The 12944-nt window shown below is 35.8% G+C and overlaps 1 protein-coding gene and 1 pseudogene across 9 annotated transcripts in view; one reads left to right on the top strand and one right to left on the bottom strand.

Annotated features, from left to right (window-relative positions):
• Window positions 1–12944, top strand: part of RICTOR (RPTOR independent companion of MTOR complex 2) — a 128943-nt gene that overhangs the window by 36043 nt on the left and 79956 nt on the right. For 4 of the 9 annotated variants that reach the window (XM_021939311.2, XM_003899598.5, XM_021939316.2 and 1 more), the window contains one exon: window positions 11066–11163. In XM_021939311.2, coding sequence (XP_021795003.1) covers window positions 11066–11163 — 98 coding nt within the window. Of the gene's footprint in view, window positions 1–885; window positions 2012–5892; window positions 7877–11065; window positions 11164–12944 lie in introns of those variants that run through there. The other 5 variants (XM_021939315.1, XM_031666126.1, XM_021939314.2 and 2 more) reach the window with 4 other exon arrangements.
• On the bottom strand, window positions 9469–9814 carry LOC116274884 (annotated as a pseudogene).

Here is a 12944-nt window from a genome sequence, read left to right as displayed (position 1 = left end):
ATGGTTATTTCAAGTATGTAAATGGAAGATAATACTTGTTCTCTGCATTCCAGATGGTTACACAGAACAAATAGACAGAAATTACAAAGGGGCAGATTTTGGCATCAGTGAAAGAAAAAATGTTCTATTTTGCTATCCAAAGATGGAATAGGTTCTCTTGGCAAATTTTGACTTCCTCTGCATAGTTATTTTATCATAAACTAGAGGCCCTTAGGAGATGCTATCCTTGGGATACAGCCTTTCTCTACTAAATTGTATAACTTTTTGAAATTAATATTTGTTAGAATTTCAGGAAATGCTAGATTGTTTGAAGCTATGCTTTTCTCATCTTTCGTACCTGTGGATAAGGGTGAGAAGATGTACTTCCAGTGTCTTTGCTAGTGGATACAGTTTTGCTTCTGGCTTTTGGAAAAGTAATGCTAACTACAGTAATCTTCATATACTTTTAGTCATGTCTGCTCACAATAATCATAGATTATATTAAATATATAATTACATATTAGATTTGTGTAATTGTTTAGTTTTGTTCTGCTGTTGAAGTCCTGTATGTATCCAACTTTTCTCGTGGGATATATTGTAGTGTTTGTTTATGTGTATTCACACATACATCATAGAATACATTGTTGAACTCTACTCCCAGTCCCAGTTTCTCTTTGAAATTTTCAGGAAGGTAGATACAGTGATAAAAGCTGGATTTGTACAGTTAATCTCACAGTGGCTTGGAGACTGGATTAGAAGAAAGAGAGGCGGCCGGGCGCGGTGGCTCAAGCCTGTAATCCCAGCACTTTGGGAGGCCGAGACGGGCGGATCACGAGGTCAGGAGAGTCGAGAGCTTGCAGTGAGCTGAGATCTGGCCACTGCACTCCAGCCTGGGCGACAGAGTGAGAGTCCGTCTCAAAAAAAAAAAAAAAAAAAAAAAGAAGAAAGAGAGGCAATATAAGCACAGGGAATTAATTCATTGTGCAGCTTTTGCCATAATTTAGGTATGAGTTAGAAGAGCAATTGAAATGCGGCTATGGTTGATACAATTAAAAAAAGGAAAAAGATGTCAGAAACTTTAGAGAGGAGTAAATAGCACTTTGCTGGCCAGTTGAAGGTGAGAGATCAGGGAGAGGAAAATGTCAAAGGTAACTTTTAAGGGGAAGTTTTCCCTTAAGGTGGGAAAGAATTTAAAGGACCAGTAATTACTCAGTTTGCCTAACTACCTTTTCTTTACAGTCCCGCTTTAAGGCCATTATCAACAAGCCTGGTCAGTCATTAACTGTAATAATTGTCGTTTCTGAACAGTTATAGATGATAAATGGAAATATATTTAGACATTTGCTTCAAGATTCTAGTCAGCCTCTAGCCCTTCAAGAAAACATTTTATAAGTGATTTTAATTAGAAGGAGCTCATGAGTGTGAGAAACCTTGTATGAAGCCTAGAGGAAGAGATAATGAGAGGAACTAAAGCTTCCTTAGGTCCATGCTGCCTGATAGGCCATTATATGCATATCACCCTTCTTTCACATACTCCTTTTATAGTTGTTTCTTTTTCCTTCTTCTCTGTCCTCTTGGTGTTTTGCTTCACAGGGCTATTGGAAGGGATAATTAGCAATACTTACTGGAGTTAGTACATGACCAGACATGTACTTCATTCTTAGTGAATGTTGGTTGGACCCTCCTCCTCCTGAGTACTGTTAGCAACAACAACCTGGTCTTAAAAAATGTTTACTCACATATTTATTATTTAATATAGAAATATAATTCTTGAAAGCCTACTGTGTGGCAGAGACTGTGGTAGGCATTTGAAGATAATTGTAAGCAAGATGTCTTTGTCCTCATAAAGCTTAAAACCCTTCATAGACTCTTGGTTCATGTTATATAATTGTTCACCTGTTTTTTTTACTGTCCTGTTTTAGAGTGAAAATATTAGAAATTACAGAGCTACACAGATAATGCTCTAGAGTAAATGACATCTCATCCACACTACTGAGAGTTTAGGTAAGAGTGATGGAAAATTAAAGGCTAGGTAAGTGATGGGATAGTGGATAAGAATTGAGGGATCCTTGAAGTTACTGTAAGATGTCGGGGAATATATTCTGAGAATATACTTATGACAACATAGTGGCCTGTTGAGTTATTACCATATTTGGCTTTATTAAATTTGTACTGACTCCTTTAATTTATTATAATTTACTACTGTTGCATGACTGAAAAAATAGTTTCTTTAGGGATTTGTTTGAGGTTTCATTAATAATAATTTTAGAATTATGTATCAAAAAGTATGTCATATGTTATATAAGCAAAACAAATTCTACCTGCATATTAAATGATTTCAGGTAATTCAGACTAAACTAAAAGAAAGAGGGTCATAATTTCTAGTATCTGTATAGCACTTTATGGGTTGAATATTTCTATATGGAATATCTAATGTAATCATTAATATAGCTCTGGAAGGTCATTAATGTTTCTACTTTAAAAACGAATTAATCTTGGATCATGAAAGGAGTATACCACTAAAACCCTCATATAATAAAAGTTAATTTAAACAGACTAATGTGTTAAACATTTGCCTGGGCCAGCTGTATAACTTTCACATGATTGCTCCATGAAAATTGATTATGCTAAACAAATAACTTTTAATTATAGTTATTATTTATTGAGTAGCTGTTATGGGCTAGGCATTGTGCTAAGGAAGTTATATCTCACATTTTGCAAGAGCATTTTTAAAGTAGGTATATATTTCCACTTTACCTATGAGAAAATGGATGCTCATGAAGTTAAGTAATTTAGCCAAGGCTACATGGTTTGGGGGTGAATAAGCTAGACTTGAATTCAGTTCTTTTTTATTCCAAAGGTGTTTTTCCTTTCCATTACTCCCAAGTAGCATGTGCATGCCAGCATTTTTTGGTCATTAATTTACTTTATGTACATGGACTCAGATTTATTTAAAAATAAATTTTGTGTTGTGTATTTATTGACAGGTAAAGATAACAACAATATAGTTTATTGCAGCAAGTATAAAGCAGCATATATTGAAGCCAATTTTATATTAATGTTTACACACATATCAGCATATCCATCTGTGTGTGTACATGTGCACATACACAGAATTGAGCCAAGAAATAAATAAATGAATAATTAGTGAATAATGGTTTATACATTAGTTTTCTCTTGGTGGTTTATGTATTATGTATCTTTGTGTGTATATGTGTGTGTTTAAATATGTAAAGAGTTTTATGCAATCTTTGTTGAGCTGAAATTAACACAAAATGTACATATTTTAAGTATGCATTTAAGTGTCATTCAGTAATTATCTACTACTTTCAAACAAGATATAACATATGTTTATCCCCTTCCCTAAACCCCCTTGCCTATTTCCAGTTGGTTACTTTATCTTCCAACAATCACTGTCTGACTTCTATCATCATAGATTACCTCTGCTTATATTTGCATTGCATACAAATAGAATGATACAATATATATATATACTCTTATATCTGGCTTCTTAACATTTTTGAAATTCATCTATGTTGTATGTATGAGTAGTTTGTTTTTTTCTTATTAATATTGTTTTGTTTTTGTTTTAAGAGACTGGGTCTTGCTCTGGCACCCAGGCTGGAGTGCAGTGGCACATTCATAGCTCACTGTAGCCTCGAACACCTGGCCTCAAGGGATCCTCCTGCCTCAGCCTCCCTAGATGCTGAGATTACAGGCATGAGCCACTGCACATAGCTCTATTTTTTTTCTTTATTTTTGATTAATATTCCAGTATGTAGAGATACTACAATTTGTTTATCCATTTGTTGATGGACATTTGGGTTGTTTCCAGTTTGGGACTGTTATGAATAAGGCTGCTATAAATATTCTTGTACAAGTATATTTGTTGTCATATATTTTTAACTGAGAGTGAAATTACAGAATCATAATATTGACAGATGTATATTGCCAACTGTTCTTTAAAGTGATTGTAACATTTAATGCTCCTCCAACAGTGTGTAAGAATTCCGGTTGCTCCATAGCCTCTCCAACATTTGATGTTGTCATTCTTCTTGATTTTAGCTATTCTTATATGTGTGTAATGGTACTTCTGTGGTTTTAATTTTCATTTTCCTGTTAATTAATGATGGTAGGCACCTTTTCTCATACTTTTTGGCCTCTTACCCTCTTTTGCTTTCACATCTGTTTAAATCTTTTACCTGTTTTTACATGGGTTATTTTATTGTTGATTTGTAGATGATAGTCATATATTGGTTATTAAAATCTCATCTGATGTTTGTGCTGTGAATGTTTTTTCCCCATTTTGTAGATTGTCTTTTCATTTTCTTAATAGTCTTTTGATGAGCAGAGGATTAGATACTTACGTGAGATAATTAACTTTTTACTAATTAAGACTGCTTTCTATTCTGTATACTTAGAAAAATATTTAACATTGATATGTAAACATGCTTCTGCAGGATGGAAGTGTTAGTAATTTTTGAAAATTTTATTTGACTTTTTTATTTTTCAAAATGTTTATAAAATAATGTAACATCAGAAGTACTCCAAAAAATAAACTTCAACATAAATACGTGTAACTTATGGTGACGTTAATATGTAATACTCTGGTGAATACTATATACGTGTCATACAATACATGATAGTGAAGCACATATAAAACATTACACTTACATTTATTATATTTATTTTAAACTGCTTTTTCCATTTTTCCTTATAAAAGCAATATAAAGAGATTAATTATTTTAATCTAATCAGAGCCATGAAGTCTTCATTTTTTTTATTTCCTCTCATTTTGTACGTATTTTTTTAATACTCATTTAGAGAAGTTGTAAAATATAGTCCAAGACATAAAAATAAATCATCAGTAATTTTTGCCACCTAAAATTAACTTCTCTGAAAATATTTTTGATGTATATACTTTCCTAATTGCAAGAATCCTTGAATAGCCTTGCATCATCTCCTTTGGGGTAAATTAAGTGTTAACCCTATCCCTTTTCAGCTATACTTAAAGTTTTATACAGTCCTCCTTCCAAAAACATATAAGGCAGTGTAAAGTTAAGAAAATAAATCTCTTGACATTTTGGTTTCTCTTCTAAATCTGTATTTTGTTTTTCTTAATAATATGCAGTAACTAGTATGTGAGAGTAATACATTATTTTTTATTTTTTTTTTGAGACGGAGTTTTGCTCTTGTGGCCCAGGCTGGAGTGCAGTGGTGCAATCTCGGCTCACCACAACCTCCGCTTCCCGGGTTCAAGTGATTCTCCTCCCTCAGCCTCCCAAGTAGCTGGAGTTATAGGCATGCACCACCACGCCCAGCTTATTTTGTATTGTTAGGAGAGACGGGGTTTCTCCATGTTGATCAGGCTGGTCTCAAACTCCTGACCTCAGGTGATCCACTCGCCTCTGCCCCTCAAAGTGCTAGGATTACAGGCATGAGCCACCGTGCCCAGCCATACATTATATTTTTAGGTCGTCTATTAAAAACAATACCACAACGTATCTACAGTGTCACAAGCAGAATAGGCAACTCCTCGATGGAAGGACAGGAGAAGACAGATCAAATTAAAGATGGTTGAAATCAATTGTATTCAGCTCTATAACTGAAGGTATTAAATCACTGGATAGTTAGAATTGCTGCAGTTATTGCATTACCTCCAGAGAGATTTATCAGGAATACATGTAGTATTTACAGTCTACACAATATGAAGAAAAGAACCACTGTAATTCTAGTGGTTCTTTTGTATTTTGCTTCCTTCCATTTGAGTAGTTGCCTATCATAGCAAGCTACCTACATTTAATTTTTCCTTTTTTTTTTTTTTTGTTTTGTTTTGTTTTTGAGACACGGTCTGTTGCCCAGGCTGGAGTACAAGTGACATGATCACTGCTCACTGCAGCCTTGACCTCCTGGGCTTAAGCAGTCCTCCCACCTCAGCCTCCTGAGTAGATGGGACTACAGGTGTAAGCAACTGTGTCTGGTTGTTTTTTCCTTTTTTCTCTCGTACAGCCATGGTTTTCTAAACTTTAAGGCTTCAGAGAATATCATCTTAGATTATCTCATTTCAGACCTTATACTTTTCACATATTGCTGTTATCAGTAGACAGTTTTAGAGAAGGAAAATTGGAAACACTGTGAGCAGGAAGAAATAGAGACAAGTAAACCTCTCTTTAAATTTCTTTTGCATTTCCATATCTATTCATTCTATCCCCCTTATAAAAACCATGTCAATCAGCTTGCTTACCAGTGTAAGTGTTGACACTCTAATGGTTGACAGACTGCAGCTCGAGAGCCAAGTTTGTTTTATTGGAGCAGTGCAATGAACTGAATGTTTGTGTCATTCAAAAATTCATATGTCAAAATCCTAACCCGTAATGTATTGGTATTAGGAGGTGGGGCCCCTAGGAGGTAATTAGGTTATAAGGGTGAAGCCCTCACCAATGGAATTAGTGCCCTTATAAAAGGGACCCCAGGGAGCCCTCTAGCCCCTTTCCCCACCATGTGAGGAGATGGTGAGAAATTGGCAGTCTACAACCTGAAAGAGGAACCAGGACCTGACCATGCTGGCACCCCGATCTTGGACTTGGAGCCTCCAGAACTGTGAGACATAAGCTTCTGTTGTTGAATAAGCCGTTCGGTCTCCATTACTTAGTTTTATAGTATACTGAACTGACTAATACACCTGAAAAGTCAATTTTCTATACTTGCTTTCTGATGTAAAACTTTAGAGTTGCATAGCTGCAACAGAGACTTATGGCCTGCAAAGCCTAAAATACTTTACCTGGTTCTTTACAGAGAATGTTTTTCGGTCCCTGGTCTAGCAGGTAAAGAAGAAAGCAGAGATTTCTCATTTTATTACCAGGGAAACTTAACCTATTATTTCAAGTTAAAAAGTCCCTCAGAGCAGCATTGTACCACATGAATGTTAGATAGTAATTCAGTGTCTAAAATGGTCCTAATACTGTTTTAGTTGATCTGGGAAGCCAAATACTGTCTGGGAGGTGGAGGTTCTTGGTAATTATATAAAGGAGAAAGCTTTGAGGAGAGGGAAGGAGAAAGGCTGGTTCATTTTGGTTTGAGTTAAGAAGGATAACATCTTCATTAGGCAAACACTTGACTCATTGTTGAGTTACCACCACCTGTGAGTTTTTAAATTATGTACATGCAGTTTGTTGTTGTCATCAGTTTTCTTCCACGTCTATGTTAGATACATTAGAGAGGGAGTTGTGTTGTTTATTGCTGTATTTCCAGTACCTAAAACAGTACCTGATCATAATAGCTATTCAGTTAATACTTGTTGAATGAATACACTTAGATGCAAGATTTTGCTTTGTAACAAGATTGTGGTTTTAAAAAAATGTCTGCAATCAGTTTGTACCCAAAAAATAAGCCGTATTTAAAAATTTGCAAACCTTTGTAAGGAATCTATCTTTTCAGACTAATCATCGTAACTGTTAGATCAGATAGCAGTAACTATATTGTCACAAGTAAATCTTACTGTTTGCTGCCTGACAAGCTAATGATAAATTGAAGTAAAATGTTTAGATTATACATTTCCATTAGATGCGTTTCACACTAGCTTCTATGAACCTCCACGCTGACTTTGCAAACTACCATAGGTCCTAAATTATCTAAAGCGTTGTTATAAAATTTTTATGAACTTCTCAAATATAGTTAAGTCATGTTAATGCCATTGACTTGCTTATAATTTTTCGCCTACAGTCTTTTCAAACAGATACAATTTATAGTAGTGAAAAGATACGACTAAATACTAACAGTGACCTATTCATGGCCCCTTGTAATTCTTTTTAATAGATCCAGTCTCACTCAGTGATGGATCATTCAACTTTCAAAATAACTCCCCAGAATCACTAAGTATAAAGACATATGCTAAACCGTAAGTCTCCAGCCCCTGAGCCTGGACTGGTACAGGTCTGTGGTTTGCTAGGGACCCGGCTGCACAGCAGGCGGTGAGCAGCGGGGGAGTGAGCATTACTGCCAGAGCTCCATCTCCTGTTAGATCAGCAACAGCATTAGATAATTAATAGGAGCACAAACCCTATTGTGCACTGCACATGTGAGGGAGCTAGGTTATGCCCTCCTTATGAGAATCTAATGTCTGGTGATTTGAGGTGAAACAGTTTCATCCCAAAACCATCCCCACCTCGGGTCCATGGAAAAATTGTTTTCCACAGAACCCGTCCCTGGTGTCCAGAAGGTTGGGGACTGCCATGCTAAATCACTTAAGATTGAATTTTATTTACGTTAAAAATATTTCGTCTGTCATGAAAATCAAATGACTAATCTCAGCATATAGCAACTTCAAAGCAATTGGAAATAGCTAAGTAGTGTACTTAGTTCTTTGACACCACATTTGTTGTCATAGACAACACCCTGTATAAAAGAATGGAGTAAGGTAGGCAGACACAAGCTAAATTTAAACAGGACAATGTAAACAGTTTCATTAGGTGAGGAAAACACTAATTCAAAACAAACAATTCCTTGAGTTTGTGTTAACAGATAAGTCTCAAAGGAAGTCATAATGGCTCTTAAACTAAAATATCAAAAACTTGATAATGTATTTTAAAAATTGTGCTTTTGTTTTTATTTAAATAGGATGGCGAAGATTTTAGTAGTTTATAGCCATCTGAAGAAATTGACATTGTATTCCAGAGGTGGCAAACTACTGCCTGTAAGACCATATCTGGCCCATGGCTTGTTTTTGTAAAGTGTATTTTTAAAGCATTTTTTTCGTTACTTTAAAGATGTTGCTTCACTGTCTTCTGTTTGGACAATAAATCCATTGTTATCCTTTTTTGTTTTTTTTTTGCTTTATGTAACTTTTTTTTGTTGTTGTTAATCTGGCTACTTTTAAGATTTTTCTCTATCAGTTGTTTTGAGCAATTTGATTGTAATCTGCCTAGGTCTAGTTTTCTTGGCTTGTTTTTGTAAAGCAAGTATTTTTTTTCTTTCATTACTTTAAAGATGTTGCTTCACTGTCTTCTGTTTTGTCCTGTTTTGGATAAGAAATCCGCCGTTATCTTTTTTTTTTTTTTTTTTTTTTTTTTTTTTTTTTTTTTTTTTTTCTTCTTTTTTTTTTTTTTTTTTTTTTTTTTTTTTTAATCTGGCTACTCTTAAAATTAGCTCCATCAGTGGTTTTGAGCAATTTGATTATAATCTGCCTAGGTCTGAAAGTTTTCTGCATGTTTCTTATGATTGGGGCTTGATGAGCATTTTACTGGTTTATTGTTTTCATCAAATTTGGAAAGTTTTCATCCATCACTTTTTTCTTTTTTTGCAAAGAAGATTTTATTAGGTGCTTTCTCTCTCTTATGAGGATTTGGGTCGCTCCAGGTGAAACTCCAAATTACTAGACATTACACTGCTTCCTTCAGTTGCAGCAAGTTTATCCCTATCCCACAGTGGGTGCTCAGGAAAGCATCTTGAGGGTGAATGGGTTTCCGGCCATTCATGGTTAAGTTTGTCTGATGCTTTTGTTAGTTAAGATGTTCCTGTGTCATTTCTTAGAAGCAGTTTTGTGTCTCCCTCCAAATAGTCCACCACCTGGCTGCACCCCACCTCCATCTGTCCCCCAGCTACCAGGTAATAGTGAATGGTTCAGAAGGTGCTGCTCTGGGGCAGCCAGGCCTTTAGCTGCAACACAAAACAATGAACAGCAGCAATTTCCAGCTCCCCCCATGGGTCTGATGCAAGGGCATTTTGATGGCATTCTAGTTGCACAGGATAGAGCAGTACGACAGCAGAAACACCACTGGCAGCACCTGGCAGGGGACAGGAGCCATGTTTGCAAGAGGCCTGGGAAGGCTGGGTGGCTTTTATCTATCATTTCTTCAAGTAATTGCTCTGTTCCCTCAATTCTTTCTTTCCTTTGGGGTTTCCAGTTACACATATGTTAAGCAGCTTAAAGTTCCACAGCTCACTGGTGGGGTTACATCCCAATACATCCATTGTAAGTTCAAAATGTCTTAAGTCAAAAATGCATTTAATGTGCCTAACCTACCAAACATCTTACTTTAGCCTAGCCTACCTTGAATATACTCAGAACACTTACATTAACCTATAGTTGGGCAAAACTATCTCACACAAAGCCTATATTATAAGATGTTGTACATTTCATGCAGTATATTGAGTACTATACTGAAAAACAGTGGTTTTATGGGTTCTTGAAGTATATTTTCTACTGAATGTGTATTGCTTTGGCACCATGTAAAGTTGAAAAATTAAGTCTAACAGTTGTAAGTCACGGACCATCTATATATTTTATCTAATTTTTTGGTTTACTCAAACGGGGACAGTTTGTTTGGTCCCTTTTACTACATTGTAGCCTTGCTATCAAACAAATATCAAGTGAAAGTTGTGATGTTGAGATTTTTCTTAGTCTGTTTTATGCTGCTGTAACAGCATAAAACTGTTATGAAACTGGGAAATTTATAAAATACAGAGATTTATTTCTCACAGTTCTGGAGGCTGGGAAGTCTGAGGTCAAGGGGCCTTTATCTAGTAAGTGCCTTCTTGCCATGTCATCCCATGCTGGAATGGAAGGTCAAGAGAGCACTGGAGGTGGGGTGAGAGGAGACATGCTTGTGAGAGCAAGAGCACAAGCAAGGTGGGGGTGGTACATGCAAGAGGGAGCCAAAAGCTTTTATAACAAACCCACTGTCATGATAACCCACTTCCTCCTCAACAATCCATTCATGGGGGCAGAGCCTTCATAACCTAATCACCTCTTAAAGGTCCCACTTCTCAACACTTTGCATTAGTGGTTTAAGTTTCCAACACAACTTTGGGGGAACACATTCAAATAATAGCAATATTTAAGATTTTGTGGTTGAGTAATTCCAGGCAGTGATACAGAGCTGGACCATGGGTATAGGGGAGTAGAGATGTGAAGTTAATTTGATTCATCACAGAGACTTTGAAGTCATTTAAATTAATAGATTTGGGGTGGAGGGTAACACTTCAAACCAAGAACCAAAGTTGTGAAGTTTTAATACTGCATGTTTTATGTGTTTCAGCGGGAAAATACTCAAAAAATTATGTTAAATTGTCTTGTCTTTCCTTCTAGAACCTTCTGATAACTTAAGAGAGATTCTCCAAAATGTGGCCAGATTGCAAGGAGTATCAAATATGAGAAAGCTAGGCCATCTGAATAACTTTACTAAGGTAAGTAACTTGAATTTTTATTATTATCTAAAATTCTTTGTTCCTTACCACACTTACTAAATGTTTCTTGACCATCATTAAATACAAATTCTTGTGTATTCACTCAGCATTAATGCTTTTCTTTCCTGCTTCTCATGGATTTTGTCCTGTGTATCTTAAACTTAAAAATGTATTTGTGTAATGGAATCATTACATCTTTGTTATAGAAAATTTGGTAGGTTCAGAAAAGAATAAAATCACTGAGAAATTTACAGTTCAACCTTTCATTCACATAAGGATGCATTTCTTTTGCCTTCTACTCATTTTACTTGATAATATATGGTACAGGCATACATTGGAGATATTGTAGGTGTGATTCTAAACCACTGCAATAAAGTGAATGCTGTAATAAAGGATGTCACGAGTTTTTTGGTTTCCCGGTGAGTATAAAAAGTTACGTTTATACTATAGTGTAGTCTGTTAAGTGTACAATAGTATTATGTTTAAAAAAATGTATGTACCTTAATTTAAAAATACTGATTAAAAAATACAGTCATCTGAGCCGTCAGCAGATTGTGGGGGGTTTTTTTGTTGGTGGAGGAACTTGCCTCAATGTCGATGGCTGCTGCCTTATCAGAGTAGTGGTTGCTGAAGGTTGAGGTGACTGTAGCGATTTCTTAAAATAAGACAGCAATGAAGTTTGCCACATTGACTCTTTCTCTCATGAAAGATTTCTCTGTAGCATGCAATGCTGTTTGATAGCATTTCATTTTTCTTTCAAAATTGGAGTTAGTCCTCTCAAACCCTGCCACTGCTGTATCAACTAAGTTTCTGTAATATTCTGAATTATTTGTTGTCATTTCAACAGTGTTCACAGCATCTTCACCAGGAATAGATTTCATGAAACCCCGTTTTTGCTTATCCATAAGAGGAAACTCTTTATCCATTAAAGCTTTTTCATGAGATTGCAGCAATTCAGTCGCGTCTTCAGGCTCCAACTCTAATTCTAGTTCTCTTGCTATTTCTTCCACGTCTGCAGTGACTCCTTCCACTGACACCTTGAATGCCTCAAAGTCATCCATGAGTATTGGAATAAACTTCTTCCAAATTCCTGTTAGTGTTGAGATTTTGATTTCCTCCCATGAATCAGGAATGTTCTTAATGGCATCTGGAATGATGAATCCTTTCCAGAAGATTTTCAGTTTACTTTGACCAGATCCATCAGAGGAATCACTATCTGTGTAGTGTTACTACTATCTATTGTAGTGTTACAAAATGTATTTCATTAAAATAAGACTTGAAAATCAAAATTATTCCCCAATTCCCCGATTCATGGGCTGCAGAATGGATGTTGTGTTAGCAAGCATGAAAACAACATTAATCTCCTTGTGACTATCATCTCTTGGGTGACTAGGTGCATTGTCAATGAGCAGTAATATTTTGAAAGAAATCTTTTTTTTTTTTCCTGAGCGATAGCAAATACTGTTTTCTCAACAGTACGTTTAAAATATTTAGTAAACCATGCTGTAAACAGATGTGCTGTCATCCAGGCCTTGTTCCATTTGTAAAGCAGAGACAAAGCAGCTCTAGCATAATTCTTAATATCTCTAGGATTTTCAGAATAGTAAATGATCATTGGGTTCAATCTAAAGTCACAAGCTGCATTAGCCCCAGACATGCGTCAGCCTGTCTTTTGAAGCTTTGATGCCAGACATTGACTTCTCTTTAGCTATGAAAGTTCTCGATGGCATCTTCTTCCAGTTGAAGATTGTTTGATCTGCGTTGAAAATCTGTTGTCTAGT

This window comes from Papio anubis, chromosome 5 (assembly GCF_008728515.1).
Source record: "Papio anubis isolate 15944 chromosome 5, Panubis1.0, whole genome shotgun sequence".
NCBI classification, from domain to species: Eukaryota; Metazoa; Chordata; class Mammalia; order Primates; family Cercopithecidae; genus Papio; species Papio anubis.
The sequence above is the reverse complement of the archived record's forward strand: the minus strand, read 5'-3'. Positions and strand labels throughout refer to the sequence as shown.